We start from the raw sequence: 15,066 nt of genomic DNA on the forward strand, positions 1-15,066 counted from the left end.
AAAGGATTCTAAATAGCAAATGACATAATTAGAATTATGTTTATAAAAATAATGATAATAGGAGAAAATGGAGAGAAGGAGACACATCTGGAGGCTGTTGAGATACTTCAGGCTAGAGGAGAAATAGACCAATAGAGAAATAGAAATAGAGAAATAGAGGGATTTTAGTCCCTGGAAAAGGTGTTAGACTCATTTCTCTCATTCTAGCTTCTGCTGAGCATTTCTTATACAGAGTACAGGACATTTTAATAGCAACAGTTAAAAACAATAAGCTGTTTAAGAAAATGTTTTTAATGATTCAAATTAATGATAGTTTAAAATTCTGGGTGTCCAAAAGGAATATGAGAAAGGAAACTACCCTGTTGTTTTCACAATAAACAGACCTACCACCTCATGGACAGTATTTACACCTATAGTTTGGTAATAATATTACCAAAGATTGCATGGAGATCTCAGTTCACTAGGGAATTCCTAGGATATGAACCTAAACATTTAACTGATTTAAAGGTTCCATCTGTGACAGGTATAATCATTCTCTGAAGAATATCTTTACCACCTAAGGTGAAAATAATCCACTTTTTTCATATTAGGGGAAGGGTAAGAAGACAGGGAGGCAGCTGGCTCATGAGGAGAGATTTTTTTTCTCTAGCAGTCCATTTTCTGATGTTTTGGAATTAGGCTAAATCGCGTTAGGTAGACTTTTGAAAGCTGTCACTTTGAAAGAGCAAGCTGCCAAGTTTCCAGCTACAATATCTCTCTCAAAACCAAAAAAAAAAAAAAAAAAAAGTAGCTTAGCAATGAGTTGTTCTGTTCTGTTCTGCCAGGAACTGGGCTTGGACAGGGAGGAGCAAATTCCTTTCCTGTTTGTGGCGAATGGAGCCTGGGTGATGAGAAAGCTCTTTCAACCTAAACTACGTGTTGTTAAGCCAAGAAACGAAGCAAAAATCAATATTTTAGCTTAGTAAATGTTTAATGAGTGCCTGCTACATGGGAAGGAGCAATGGACAAGGAAAAGAACTATGATATTTTTATGCCTATGATCATATCTCATGACACCGTCTGTATAGAGTCCTTGCGATTATCAGGTATTATAAGAACCAAATACTTGACTTGATCTGTGGGTGGCTCTCCATGAACAATGGAAGAAAAGGTATTTATTCAGTGGTGTTGGGGACCTCACCTCATTCCCCAAGACTTGGGGTAACCCTCAGTAACTCCATAGACCTATTGGGAGATTACATTGGAGAGAGGGCAACATGGCTGCCATTTTCTTCTCCTTCCAGACAATAACGCCCCTGCCTTACCCTTCTGTATGTCTTACACATTTGGCTGCAGTCTAGAACATTATTTCTTTAAACTTGCCATCTCTCAGTGTAGCTTTTAATCTTCCATAGCTTAATCAAGTTTTATTCCTTTTTTAAATTAATTTTTATTGGAGTATAGTTGCTTTACAATGTTGTGTTAGTTTCTGCTGTACAGCAAAATTAATCAGCTATACATATATATAATCCCCTCTTTTTTGGATTTCCTTCCCATTAGGTCACCACAGTGCATTAAGTAGAGTTTCCTGTGCTATTTACTAGGTTCTCATTAGTTATCTGGTTTTTTTTTTGTTTGTTTGTTTTAATTTTTTTTTTTTAATAGTCTTCGTTTCTGTGCGAGGGCTTTCTCTAGTTGTGGCAAGTGGGGGCCACTCTTCATTGCAGTGCGCGGGCCTCTCACTATTGCGGCCTCTCTTGTTGCGGAGCACAGGCTCCAGACGCGCAGGCTCAGTAGCTGTGGCTCACGGGCCCAGTTGCTCCGCGGCATGTGGGATCTTCCCAGACCAGGGCTCGAACCCGTGTGCCCTGCATTGGCAGGCAGATTCTCAACCACTGCGCCAGCAGGGAAGCCCTAGTTATCTGTTTTATACATAGTATCGATAGTGTATATGTGTCAACCCCAATCTCCCAATTCCTCCCACCCTCAAGTTTTATTTTTTTAATTTTTTTAATTTTATTTTTTTCAAGTTTTATTTTTTAAATGAAATGTTTCTCTTAGATTAAATTATTTTAATATGAATTTTTACGAACTTATTTAGGAAATTTTTATTTATCATTGACTTAGTTTCTCCCTACGTAGGGTACCACTGCGATTTCCTGTGATTTTTTTCTTTCTTTCTGAAGGCATTGACTTAGCGTGACATTGCAATAGAAAAGGTAAAGAGCACTTGGAAAAGATAACATTTAAAAAAATTCCATGTTTTGAATTAAACGTTGTCAAATGCACAGTAATGTAGACTACATTATTTTAAAACAAACTCTTAATATATATTAATATATATTTAGTATATATATATTTGTTTTCACTATGAAAAAAATCTAGTTGGGTTGGCCAAAAAGTTCGTTCGGGTTTTTCCCTAAGATGTTACCCAATATAAACCCAAAATAAAAACTATGATCGGGGTGGGGCTGGGGGGGGGGCTTAGGTTTTATATACTCAAAGGAATTCATTAGCACTTTTGCTTACCCTTTGTTATAAGTGGTCTAAGTGTACTGTGAAATTTTCATTTTATTCCAATCTGAAACAAAACTGCTGGTCTGGAGGCTTTGTGTTATAAGACCCCGTATATTATCTTCAACAGTATATAAACACAGTCCTGAAACTGGCATATTTTGAGAATGAAATTGTCTGATAAGTTACTTAAAGGACTTCTATGGTTAATACTGTGATAAATGGAATAACCTATTTTAAAATGACTAACCAACTCCTAGCTCCAAATTTTCAGATATTATTAAATGTGTTTAAAGTGAAAAGTGGCATATTTGCTACGGCATTTTTGCACATTGCCCCAGGCTCAGTAACAAGGTGATTAAGACATGGTCTGGTCCTCAAGGGGCTTACAGTCTCCTAGATAAAATCACTTATATTAAGATAATGCTAAGTGACTAATGATAATAGACTTTTTTTAAAAGAAAAATATATTCTGGCAATTGAGAGGAGAAAATGACTCCATCCACCTGCAGATATTCAGGAAGAGAAAAGCAGGCCTGTCTGCTGAGAAGACAGGCAATGTAGCATTTTCTTATTTAATCCCACCATTTTGCAGATGAGGAGACTGAGGCACAAGTTTATGTAACTGTCCAAAGTCACTAAGATAGTAAGTGTCAAAATTGGAATCTGGGTCCAGGTAATCTGGCTCCAGAATCCATACTCTTACCCACTATGCTATTCTACTTCTAGCAATAACAATATAATAATAATAACTTTGAGAATTTACTAGGTGCCAGATACTATGCTAAAGCACTTTACATACATTTTTTTTTTCCATTTAATCCTTACACCAACCCTATGAGGTATTTCATTGCCTTTCTAAAAATAAGAAAACTAGACTCAGAGAGATTAAATAACTTTTCTGAGGTTGCACAATTAGTAAACAGTGAAGCATCTCCCAAAACATATTCTGAAAAATCCTCCACAAAGAAATAGTTCCCATGGCCGTTTAACTTTGGAAAGCATTGCACCTGTAGGAGGTTTGCAGTGCACATCAGCATGTGACAGTCTGCCATAAATTCTGCAAGAATCCTGATTAACTTTGGTTAAACCAGCACTTCCCAAACTTGATTAACTATGGAACTCTTATTCTTCCAATACCCATCTATACACTCCGCACGGCACTACCACAAGGACAGACTGATTTTTTTCTTTTTTTTTTTGGATGCGCCGTGAGGCTTGTGAGATCTTAGTTCCCCGACCAAGACCAGGGATTGAACCCGGGCCCTCACAGGGAGAGCGCAGAGTCCTAACCACTGGGCCACCAGGGAATTCCCAGGACGGACTGACTTACCCAGACTCACTAGACATTAACCAGATTTGCTAGACTGGAGCGTGGAACTGGAAAGCCAGGGTTTTCATTTGCAGTGAGAACTGGAACCAGTGAGAACCAGATACCAAAGAAAGACTTGACTCTCTCCAGCTTTATCTTTCCGCGTGGGCAGACCTGCTGGGGGCAGCCAAGACCTAAAGCGAATACACTGGTTTTTAGGGGCACGTCGTCACAGGGGTGGGGTGGGAAGAGCTGAGGCAGACCCTGGCAGTGCGTCAGGACCAGGGCTTTCACTCCCTACAGGCAGACTGGACCCTCCCCATCCCTCACCTGGAATTCCAGCACTGCCACTGCCCAGTCCGTTTTCCCCTCTGTCACCGGAAGAAGCCGTTTACGTTTGCAGAGGCACAGATCTAACCATGTCCGTTTGCTCTTTCAGATTCTTCACTGGATCCCCAGTGCAATTAGACTCCACGCTCCTTAACACGGTCTGCAAGGCTTGCAGGAGCAGCTCCTGCCTTCCCTTCCACTGTGGTCCCACTGCTACGCTCTAGCCAGCCAATCACCTTTCAGCTTTTAAAGTAAACCATGCTGTCTCTCCCCTCAGACTTCACTCATCCTCCTCTCTTCCCCACCTCTCTTTTTACCTGGAAAACTTGCTCAGCTTTCTGACCCCTGCTTATACCTCACTTCCTCCAGAAAGCTTCTTTAATCACCCCCCCCTAATCTGGGTTAGGGGCTCCTAGCCAGAAACCCTCCCCTACTCAGACTCCTATACTTCCTTTGTCAGGGTGTTCATGACACTATATCATAATTACCTGTTCAGTCTTTAGTATCTACCACTGTGCATTTACTTAAGTTGCATTTATTTGGTGGTGCCCTAATCAACATCTATATCCCTGTCTTGAATGACAACATAAAATAGCACACTTATGAAATTCCTGGAGATCAGGAAGTTAGGGAGGATGTTAATATAGTGAATATATACTTAGGGTCTAAAGTTATCTTAAGAATTCAGAGCAATTAACCAAATACAATGGGATGAAATTTAATGTGAATACATGTAAGGCCTTAAAACTGAGCTAAAAAGAAAAAAACTGTTGCATTGATAGAAATGGCTGAATAACAACATGAGAAAATGACTTATAGGGGTCTGGACTGAGTTTTAATCCACTACTGGTAGAAGTGACATCAGAATGTATTTTTAAGCGTTTTGCTTCATCAGATGCTTAATGTAAATCAACAATAAGAGTATTCAAAACACTAATGGTATCTTGGACTGAAATCATAGAAATATACTATTTATTTTGAAAGATGCAGTGATCTTATTGGTTTTCATTGGAAAAACCATAACCAGAGTAATGTACTTAATTCTAAGAAAAATGCTATAAGAGAGAAATTCATAAAATGGAATATGTATATTTCAGAACACAGTAATGGGTAGAAGGTCTGGAAATAATTTCTTAAAGAACAGTAGAAGATATGGAGAATGTTTTACTCAGAGAAACCCTAACAATAGTCTTTGTATACCAAAAAAGTGACAGATGAAATGAATAGAACATATTCTATATTTACGCAGAAGTTGGAACCAGGATCTACGGTTAGAAAAATTACAGGGAAGAAGATGTCAGTTCATCTTATAAGGATTTTTCAAAGAATTGGGTGGTTTAAAAATGGCCTGTTTGCTTTATAAGATAGTGGGTTCCTTGTTCAGATGGAGGCTAAAAGCCTAAGTATTAGGATTTTCATGGAGATGTTTCGTGCAGTACATAGCAGGTCTACCAGATGGTCCAGAAAGTACCTTTGCCCTCTGAGATTCTGTGAGAGTGCAGTATCAGTATATTCCTTCCATTGGTGCTGATGAGTGGAGAGCTGATTAAACCCTTTTCTGAGGAATTAGGTTTTTAGACATTTTTTAAAAATAAAACAAAACATTATTAAAAGTCACAGTGCTAAGAAAGAGGGCCAGATGAGTTGATTACTAAGCCTCTTCTCTTGGGACGTTTATGATTCTCCAGCTCTTTCTGAAGCTGGTTTAGCACTGGGGATTGTGACCTTAATAAGACCAGAGAACTTAGGAGGAAGGCAGCTTGGAAGAGAGAGCTATAGAAATAAACATCTTCAGACCACAGCATAATGGAAGGAAACTGCCCTTCAGGGGACCATGTACTACAGGGTTCTGAGATGAAGCAAAAATAAAATTGCATCTTGCACTTTCTGTTTGCTATAATGTTGCAGCCAGAATAGCCCATTGAGCACCATGTAAAATATAAGGTGGCACCATCACAGTTCATAGTCAGCAAGCTCAGAGGAAGCCTCTGGTCCCACTATGCACCAGGCATAGGGTCAGACCCATTGCGCTGTTAGGTCACTGAATCTTTGTAGAAATTCTCAAGATATCAGTATCTTCATTTTAAAGGTGAGAAAACTCAGCTTCTGAGAGGCAACATCCCTTACCTAAGTAATTATGAGACCTGAGATTCAAACTCAGGGTTACCTGGACTTTGAATTCATCAAGGGTGTTGCAGGGACTCCTAGACTTTAGACCTGTAGAGTACCTTAATGAACCCAATTTCTCCATTTTGCCTATGAGAAAAAATGAGGCCAGAGAGCACCAGGGGTCCTGCACAGGATTCCTGTGTAAAAGCAGAGGAAATCACTGAGTCTTTCAGGGTGGAGCCCCAGCTCTCTGTGTACACTGAGTTCACAGCCATGAGGACAAACCATGCAATAGTCAAGGCCAGGAAAAGGGAGGGAAGGCAAGAGGCCAGCGCACACTCCCCACCTCGCCCAGCATTCTCTCTCCAGTGCCCCTTTAGAACTCCAAATGCATACACAGAAATCTGTCTTTAGACTAGATCTTCTAAACTGCAGTGTAGACGGGTAGTTAGAGCTACCTTCACATTCAGTGATCATTTGCAGAGGGAATGGGAAAAAAGCAAGAGGAGATCTAACTTTTGTCCAGTGCTATCATGTCTCAGATAAATATATAACTGACATTTACACCCCGATTCCAAAAATCAGAGGAAAAGCCTGTAGATTTCGGCTTCACACCAGGGTTTGCTTCCAGGTTGGTTGTTTAGTAGCCAGGGAAATTGAGTCTTGTTTCAGCATGTGCAAAGTGGAAACAATCCTACCTACCTCATAGGAATGCTGGTATCCTTCCTCCATGCCTGTTCTCTCTGTTTCCTGCCTTTGAAGGACAAGATCTACTTTTAGAATTACAGAAGGGGGCTGTGGGTTGACCCTTCCTGAAGTAAGAGGAGAATTTTGGATTGATGATCAACTTTGTCCTTAGAACATCCCTTGCAGGCTTTGTCAGATTTGATTCCTCCCTTTTTAAAGATAAGAAAATTGAAGTGGTATTCCCTGCTTATCCCAACGTATGGAGGCTGTAGTCTTCGTGGGAAGCACCTGACACAACGAAAACCAACGTGAGACTCGGATGTGAAGCCTTGATCTCAGGTGCTAGTTCCTCTGTATCTAGACCTATTGATAGGCATTATCAACACAGCTTTATTATCCCAAAGTGAGTGCCGTGTGGTCTGAGATGAGATCAGAAGGGGAAAATGCTTTTAAAAAAATCTTCTTTGAAAACAGGATGTCACAAGAGACTGACTCCCAAATCTACCAGCCCCCTGTATAGCGTTTTATCTAATAAACCTTACTACCTTGCGTCTTCAGGAAAAATAGCCTTGTTTTTCAAGTTTGTGTTTAAACCAAAGTTACTCAGTGGTTTCTCTTGATTGTTTTCTTTGTGTATAGACTACCTTAATGTTACGGCTGTTCACCTGTTCAAGGAGAGATGGGACAGCAACAAAGTGGATCACCACACCGACAAATACAACAACAACAAGCTGATTGTACGTAGAGGACAGTCTTTCTACATCCAGATCGACTTCAATCGTCCCTATAACCCTAGAAGGGACCTCTTCAGGGTGGAATATGTCATTGGTGAGTGCCATGTGCAAGCCCTATTCATGACAGTCATGATACCATGGGTCATAATGGAGGAAGGGTAAGGTATAGTTGTGTTATTTCCTGGAATCATACTTTAACAGTTGGCTGGAGCTGGGATTACATCCAACCCCTGGACCACTCTATACTCTAAGATGGGTCTGATACAATGCCAAACATCAACATATTATTTGCCTAATCAGGCAAAAATCTGGTATAAATAAAAGTGAATACAACTGGCATAAAATGTTAATGTGTACGTAGAGAAAAGCATACATGGCTGATGTATGTGTAATTTAATAACGTTTTTAGAAAGCAATTTGGTATATCTGTTAATATTAGAAATACATATGAGCTTTGACCTAGCACTTCCAGTCTTAAAAATCTATACCAATGATATCTAAAATCTTAAAATCCACTTTTAAAAAGTGGGTATTATTTACTGCAGCATTGTGTATGGTGACAAATAAAACCCTAAAAGTAAACAACTCTCAATAGTGGAATGGTTGAAAATACTGTGATATATTCACATAATGGATTGTCAATCTGACCCATGCCAGATGACTTTAAGAGAGGTAGTGAGTGAGAAAACAAAATGTAGAAGGGTGTACATAAGATCTTCTATACATGTGTGTGTAAATGTACATGTGCATAGATCAATACTGTGAGTTCAGAAAAGAATATGAAGCACACACACTGGTGTTGATATGGGTTCCATATTGGAAATACTGCCAAAATAAAGGCAAGAGAAGCAAAAGGAAAGGGAACCAAGCAAGAAAGGGAGAAAAAAAAGTGACCATGATATGATTATATGGAGGCATCTATGTAAAATCATTGACCTGCGGGAATAAATATAAAGAAATTAAATGTAATAAAATTAAAACTAAAAATACTTCCTTGCGAAAAAAATCTATGGCCACTGATCTCTTGAGGAACATGGTTTGTGCTTACTTGAATTTACAATGCAAATTTGTATATAAATGTGGGAAAATTGGTTGAAGACAGAATAGAAGGGGGAGAGGAGAAAAGAGATCCCTGAGTCAGAATAAACAACATCAGTGCAGTGCTTGGGTTCTACACAGAATTGTTTGTTATCCCAGTTGTGGGAAAAGAAAAGGGAAAACTAACCTACTGTTCCTGTGTGTTAGGCAAAGTGAAATAACTCTAATTTAATTTAGGGAGCAGACTCTTACTGTTAATATTTTTTAATAATGGGTACTTCAGGTGAGAGAAGAATCCACAGATAATTTTTTAAACACTATTTTAAAATATGATGAAAATTTATTGTTATTTCTTTCCCTAAGTTCATTTATCTTTCTTTTGTATATATGTGTGTGCATGTACATGCTTGTTTGGACTAGATATGATTAAAATGTCCTTGACACATTTTTAGTAAAAGGATCACTCCATGCATGTGAGTAAATACCCAGAGTTTTGTTCCAACTTAATGGGAATTTTTACCTTCACCTTTATAGCCAAATATTTCGGGCAGTGAGAAGAGGACAGGGAAGCTTTGTCCCTGAACTGGACTTGTCTGAGGTCTCAGATCTTCTCCCACACCCATACATAAAATAACTATAATAATGAAAGTCTTAGGAAGAATAAGATGCATGTCTTAGATTGGGATTCCAGGAAACAAACTCTGAGAAGGAGATTTGTGTGGAACGAGTTTACTGGGGAGCACTCTCAGGGTCAACATCAGTGTGAGAGTGAAAGGATCAGTGTTGGGCAGAGAGCGGGGTTGAACTCCAATGTACAAAGGCTTCAGTGGATCCCATGGTGAGCTCTGGAGCTGGAGTGTATCTTTAGAGTTGTCCAGTTTTGAGGCAAGGGCATTGGTCATTTATACTCTAGCATTGATGGTCATTGGCTACAAGCTACCCCCAGGGAGGGAAAAATTAGTGTAGTTGGGTCTCCATGGCTGAGGGTAAACCCATGAGAGCAGCTCAATGAGAGCTGTGAGCCACCAGCATTCCCAGCATCGGGGCAAGCATGCCTCTGTCCTAAACACAAAAGGTCTGGGTAGCAGACCACAGAATCCACTACAGTAAGCATTTAAAGTCTTCTCTTTTTATAAAAAGACATAGTACTACTTTTGTTTCTTCAGCAAAAAGGTGGGTGAGGGGAAGCATAGCAAATTTGCCTTTGAGATAAAAATCTATGTATTTTAAAAAACAGCATATCTCACACAACTCAATGTCAAAAAACCCCCCACAATCCAATCAAAAATGGCAGAAGACTTGAATAGCCATTTTTCCAAAGAAGATATACAGATGGCCAACAGGTACATGAAAAGATGCTCAACATCCCTAGTTATTAGAGATATGCAAATCAAAACCACAATGAGGTATTATCTCACACCTGTCAGAATGGCTAACATCAAAAATCTACAAATAACAAATGTTGAAGAGGATGTGGGGAAAAGGGAACCCTCCTACACTGTTGGTGAGAGTGTAAATTGGTATAGCCACTATGGAAAATAGTACGGAGTTTCCTTAAAAAAAAAAAAAACAACAACTAAAAATAGAACTACCATGTGATCCAGCAATTCCACTCCTGAGTATATATCTTTAAAAAACCCCAAAGCACTAATTTGAAAAGATAAACACACCCCAGTGCTCATAGCAGGACTGTTTACAATAGCTAAGACATGGAAGCAACCCAAATGCCCATCAACAGATGACTGGATTAAGAAGATGTGGTATATACATACAATGGAATATTAGCCATAAAAGAATGAAATACTACCATTTGCAGCTACATGGGTGGACCTAGAGAATATTATGCTAGTGAAATAAATCAGACAGAGAAAGACAAATACTATATGATACCATTTATATGTAGAATCTAAAAAATAATACAAATGAATGTATATACAAAACAGAAACAGACTCACGGACGTAGGAAAAAACTTGTGGTTACCAAAGGGGAGAAAGAAGGGGGAAGAGACAAACCAGGGGTATGGGATTAACAAATACAAATTAGTATATATAAAATAGATAAGCAAACAAGGTCCTACTGTATAGCAGAGGGAATTATACCCATTATCATGTAATAACATTTAATGGAGTATAATCTGCAAAAATACTGAATCACTATGCTGTACACCTGAAACTAACACAATATTGTAGATCGACTCTACTTCAATCTTTAAAAAACGTAATTGCTCTAATGAGAAGAGGTAACTGTCGAATGTGAACTGGAAATGAAATTCAGCGCAAATGTTTGGTTATGTGGGTGTACCTCAGTTTCAAGAAACCTAGAATGTGAAAAAGTGATTTAAAAAACAGAAGAGAGAATACTTTCTAAAAAAATAAAGGACACATAAAAGTCTCTTCAAATATTTATTTTAGGGTGTTTATAACACGATTAGATTTATCAACAAAGACCAGTTTACGCACTACTTTTAAAGAATGTAACTATTGAATAGAGAGACCTATCGTCATATTAAAAATATGGAGAAAATAACCACACACTTATTTGCTTCCAGTCTGCATTTCTTTGTTATTGTTCTTTTGTCTTTCCCCGTGACTTTATATAATATGAGCTGGGATGTCTTAATACCCTGGAGTTTTCTTTTGTGGCTATTCTCAGAACCTAGGGTCATTGGACTTATTTATAAGTGATTCTGCCTTCAAATCAGGCTTCTTTCTTTTTAAATATTTAAGTAAATAGCCTCTCGGGTGGTCCCAGATTTAACCTTCGTACACTGGGTCCTCGGAGCAGAGAATGTGAACAAGGTGCTACTGGCTTTCCTCTGCCAGGGCCTCACTAGCTTGTGCTGCAGACGGTCTCAGCGCTTTGATAACTGCATTCATTAGTTGCTGGCCGTGCACCGCTATCTCTGTGAGTTATGTGGGAGGTGTTAATGAATTTGAAGAGATGGGTGTGACTGGAAAATGTGCCTGGTCATCTGTGGGGCCTTTTCTCTCTTTCCACCCCTGAGCCTGCAGCCATGACAAATCATGGAAGGCATGGGGCAGAGCGTTAATTACAGGTTTCCTTAACCCGTAGCTGAGGCTGTGAAAACCTAGGAACAGCTTGTGGTGTAAATTTGCTGTTACTTTAGCATGGGCTCCCTACTTGTGTGATACTTCTTTGAGGCAGAGTCATTCCAAGGAAAGAATTTGCAGCTATCTTCCTTACCAGCTCTCCCCCCTCAAAACAACAGACTTCCCCTACTCAGTGAGCCCTCCAGCGTGGCTGCAGGGTTCTTGGGCAAGTTCCTTTCTCCCTGGAGTCCCATTACGGGAGCACGGGGACGTTGAGGCCAGCACCTCAGACATTCTCTTGACCTTTTTCCTCAGTCCCTCAATGGCTCCCACAGTGCCAGGTTCATATTTTTGGGTACCTCAGAAAGAAGAGGGGAAGGATGGTATCAGCAAAGCCTGCCCCTCTCATCAGAAGAGCAAAGTTTTCCCAGAAGCACCAGCAAGCTATTTATGTCTCATTTGTTACCCTTACCTGTAAAAGGAGCTGTGAAAGTAGTTCATTTTTCCAGTCTCTTCAGAGAGGGACAAGGGGAGCTAAGCATGGATGCTGGTAGACACCCAGTGGTGTGTGCTAGAAGTCCCTTCCAGCTGTGCAAACCTGGGAGTCCAAAAGCGCAGCCTTTTCTGAGTACAATGATGGAGGTCATTCATGGGTACAGTCATCACATGCCCAAGCATTCATAGGACCACATCAACTGCATATATTCTGCATTATTAACCCCATTAAAACACTGAAATGGCCTCAAGACTTCAATATTTCTATTTCACCTATTTCTTGAGTAGTGTTTATCTAAAGCCAGCTGGGGTGTCAGACTGCTGTGTATTCAGGATGGGAGTGACATGAACGATTCTTATTTAGACGGTTTGAGACTGGAGAGAAGGTGCTCAAAGGAGAGAGGGTGAGAGGCTGGATTCAGGCAGTGGTTGTAGAGATGGAGAGGAGAGGTGGGATCTGAGAAATGTTTAGGAGAGAAAAGTCTACTGGACTTGTGATTGGTAGTCTTCATGGAGTGACTGGGAGGATAGTAGCTACAGCTCCCAGGTTGCTGGCTTGTGTGCTGCTCATGACATGTGCTAGCACTCCCAGATGAGTCTAGGAGAGAAAAGTCTACTGGACTTGTGATTGGTAGTCTTCATGGAGTGACTGGGAGGATAGTAGCTACAGCTCCCAGGTTGCTGGCTTGTGTGCTGCTCATGACATGTGCTAGCACTCCCAGATGAGTTTAGGAGAGAAAAGTCTACTGGACTTGTGATTGGTAGTCTTCATGGAGTGACTGGGAGGATAGTAGCTACAGCTCCCAGGTTGCTGGCTTGTGTGCTGCTCATGACATGTGCTAGCACTCCCAGATGAGATGAGGAATGGCGGGAATTCAGGAGAGAAAAACTGAGTGTGGGAAGTGATAATGATGCTAGCGGCTCCCACTGACAACTCACTTACTGGCACAGGGTACTGAGCAGAGGTGCCACATGCTGCCCATTTAACTCTTCACGCACCCCTCTGGGCGTTGGACTGTAGTCATCTCCATCTTTTCAGTGATTAAGGAACTTACCCAGGGTCACGCCTGGAAAGTGCTAGGGCTGTAATTCGAACCCAGGCATTCTCTCCTAATCACAATGCATAGGGCCTCTGCCAATGAAACAGTAGTAAATATAAATGAGATTCTATTTGATCCTGCTGAGTTTGAAGTACTTGAGGGACTTCCAGGTAAATATGTCCAATAGATGGTCCCATATATCAATCTGAAGCTTAGGGAAGAGGTTTGGGTTGGATATATGGAAATTTGGATATCATACATACATAGATGGGCAAGATCATTCAGAAAACATAAATCAAGTGAGAAGTGGGTGGAGGCTTTAAATCTTGGGGGAAAACAACTTTTAGGGAGTCAGTCCAGGAGCTGATACCCCTGGGGGAGACAAAGACCACGTGATCAGATAAGTAGAAGGGCCATCAGGGAAGTGCAGTGCCACTAAATCCAAGAGAATTGGATGTTCAAAGAGGAAATTGTTTAATCTTTTTGGAAGAGAAGAAAATTTAGATGATATCTGGAGAAGAATGTGAGTAAGAAGAGGGGTATTTTGTCTTGGGTGTCTGTTTTAGGATTGGAGGTACTTGAACTTGTATGTAGGTAGAAAGGAAGAAGCCAGTGGAGGAAGAATCCTGAAGATTCAGGAGAATGCTGGAAAAAATAGAAGCATAGCGTCAAGTAGCTTGGATGAGGGGAAGACAGCAGAAGACTTTATCTTCTGAGGATGTTGGAAAAGACGTAGGGGGAGTGTTAGTACAGTAGGTGGAGAGATAGGAAACTGATTATCATGCCTGATGACCTCAACTTCATCAAAGACCTAGGAGGTGAGCAGGTGCTACAGGAGCTTAGGGAGGAAAAGGACCATCTCTCATATCTGAGATCATCACCCAAATACTTAAAGACTAAGTGCCCTTGTGGATTTATGTTTCAGAAAGTCCAGGTAAAATCACCATCCGTGGCTGTCACAGACACAGCACAGTTTCTCTGCTGACAAATGTCTTGCCCCAAATCATACAGCTCGAAAGACGTAGAGAGATATTTCCTAGCCTATGCTCTTTCCACTATTTTATGCAGCATTTTGATGAAAATGGGCTACCTGTTTCATTATTCTGAAGCAACACTGATATAGGATGTCATTTCAGATTTTTGCTGCTGTGTGTTTGTGCATCGATGATCAGCGTGTTCATTCTTAAGTGCTTCTATGAAGTGACTGATAATGGCATCTAAGAATCTAGGACAGTGTTACCCAGAGTGTGCTCTCTATGAGCACCTGTCATGTGTGATGTTCCTTGAAAGAAAAGTTCTGTGGTCAAATGTATTTGGGTCATGCTGTGTTTCCTGCATCTTCTTGGAGAGCTCCAACACACATTAGTATATTAAAGGCTCTGAGGGGGTACAAAGTCAAAAAAAGAATCTTCTTTAGCCTAACAGTCCCAAAATTGTTTGACTGCAAACACTACTCCACCATATTTTATTTTTATAATACCCTTTAGTAAAAGGCAGAACTCACTCTAGGAAATGCCAAACTACAGTTGCAAATTACCTTTATTCTGTAGAACATTGAGAAGAGTGGATGATGGAACTTGCATGCATTTGTAGTCAATGTGCTATGGTAACTTAGCATAATTTCTGTTTTTTTCTTTTTGACACTTTTTGTGCCAACATAACATTAAAATAACTCTATCAATTTGGCATTCATATTCAGTAACTTTTTAAAAATGATTACTTTCCTTTTTTATATTTATATATTTATTTTCCAGATTTTTATTTGGCTTCTTTTACC

At 40.0% G+C, this 15,066-nt stretch overlaps 1 protein-coding gene across 2 annotated transcripts in view; it reads left to right on the forward strand.

Annotated features, from left to right (window-relative positions):
* The window catches only part of F13A1 (coagulation factor XIII A chain), a 144,905-nt gene that overhangs the window by 6,507 nt on the left and 123,332 nt on the right, over positions 1-15,066 (forward strand). For both annotated transcript variants that reach the window (XM_082344584.1, XM_082344583.1), the window contains one exon: positions 7,571-7,759. In XM_082344584.1, the coding sequence (XP_082200710.1) occupies positions 7,571-7,759 (189 nt within the window). The remainder of the gene's footprint in view (positions 1-7,570; positions 7,760-15,066) is intronic.

The sequence above is a fragment of the Balaenoptera borealis genome (assembly GCF_965194805.1).
Source record: "Balaenoptera borealis genome assembly, chromosome: 12".
NCBI lineage: Eukaryota > Metazoa > Chordata > Mammalia > Artiodactyla > Balaenopteridae > Balaenoptera > Balaenoptera borealis.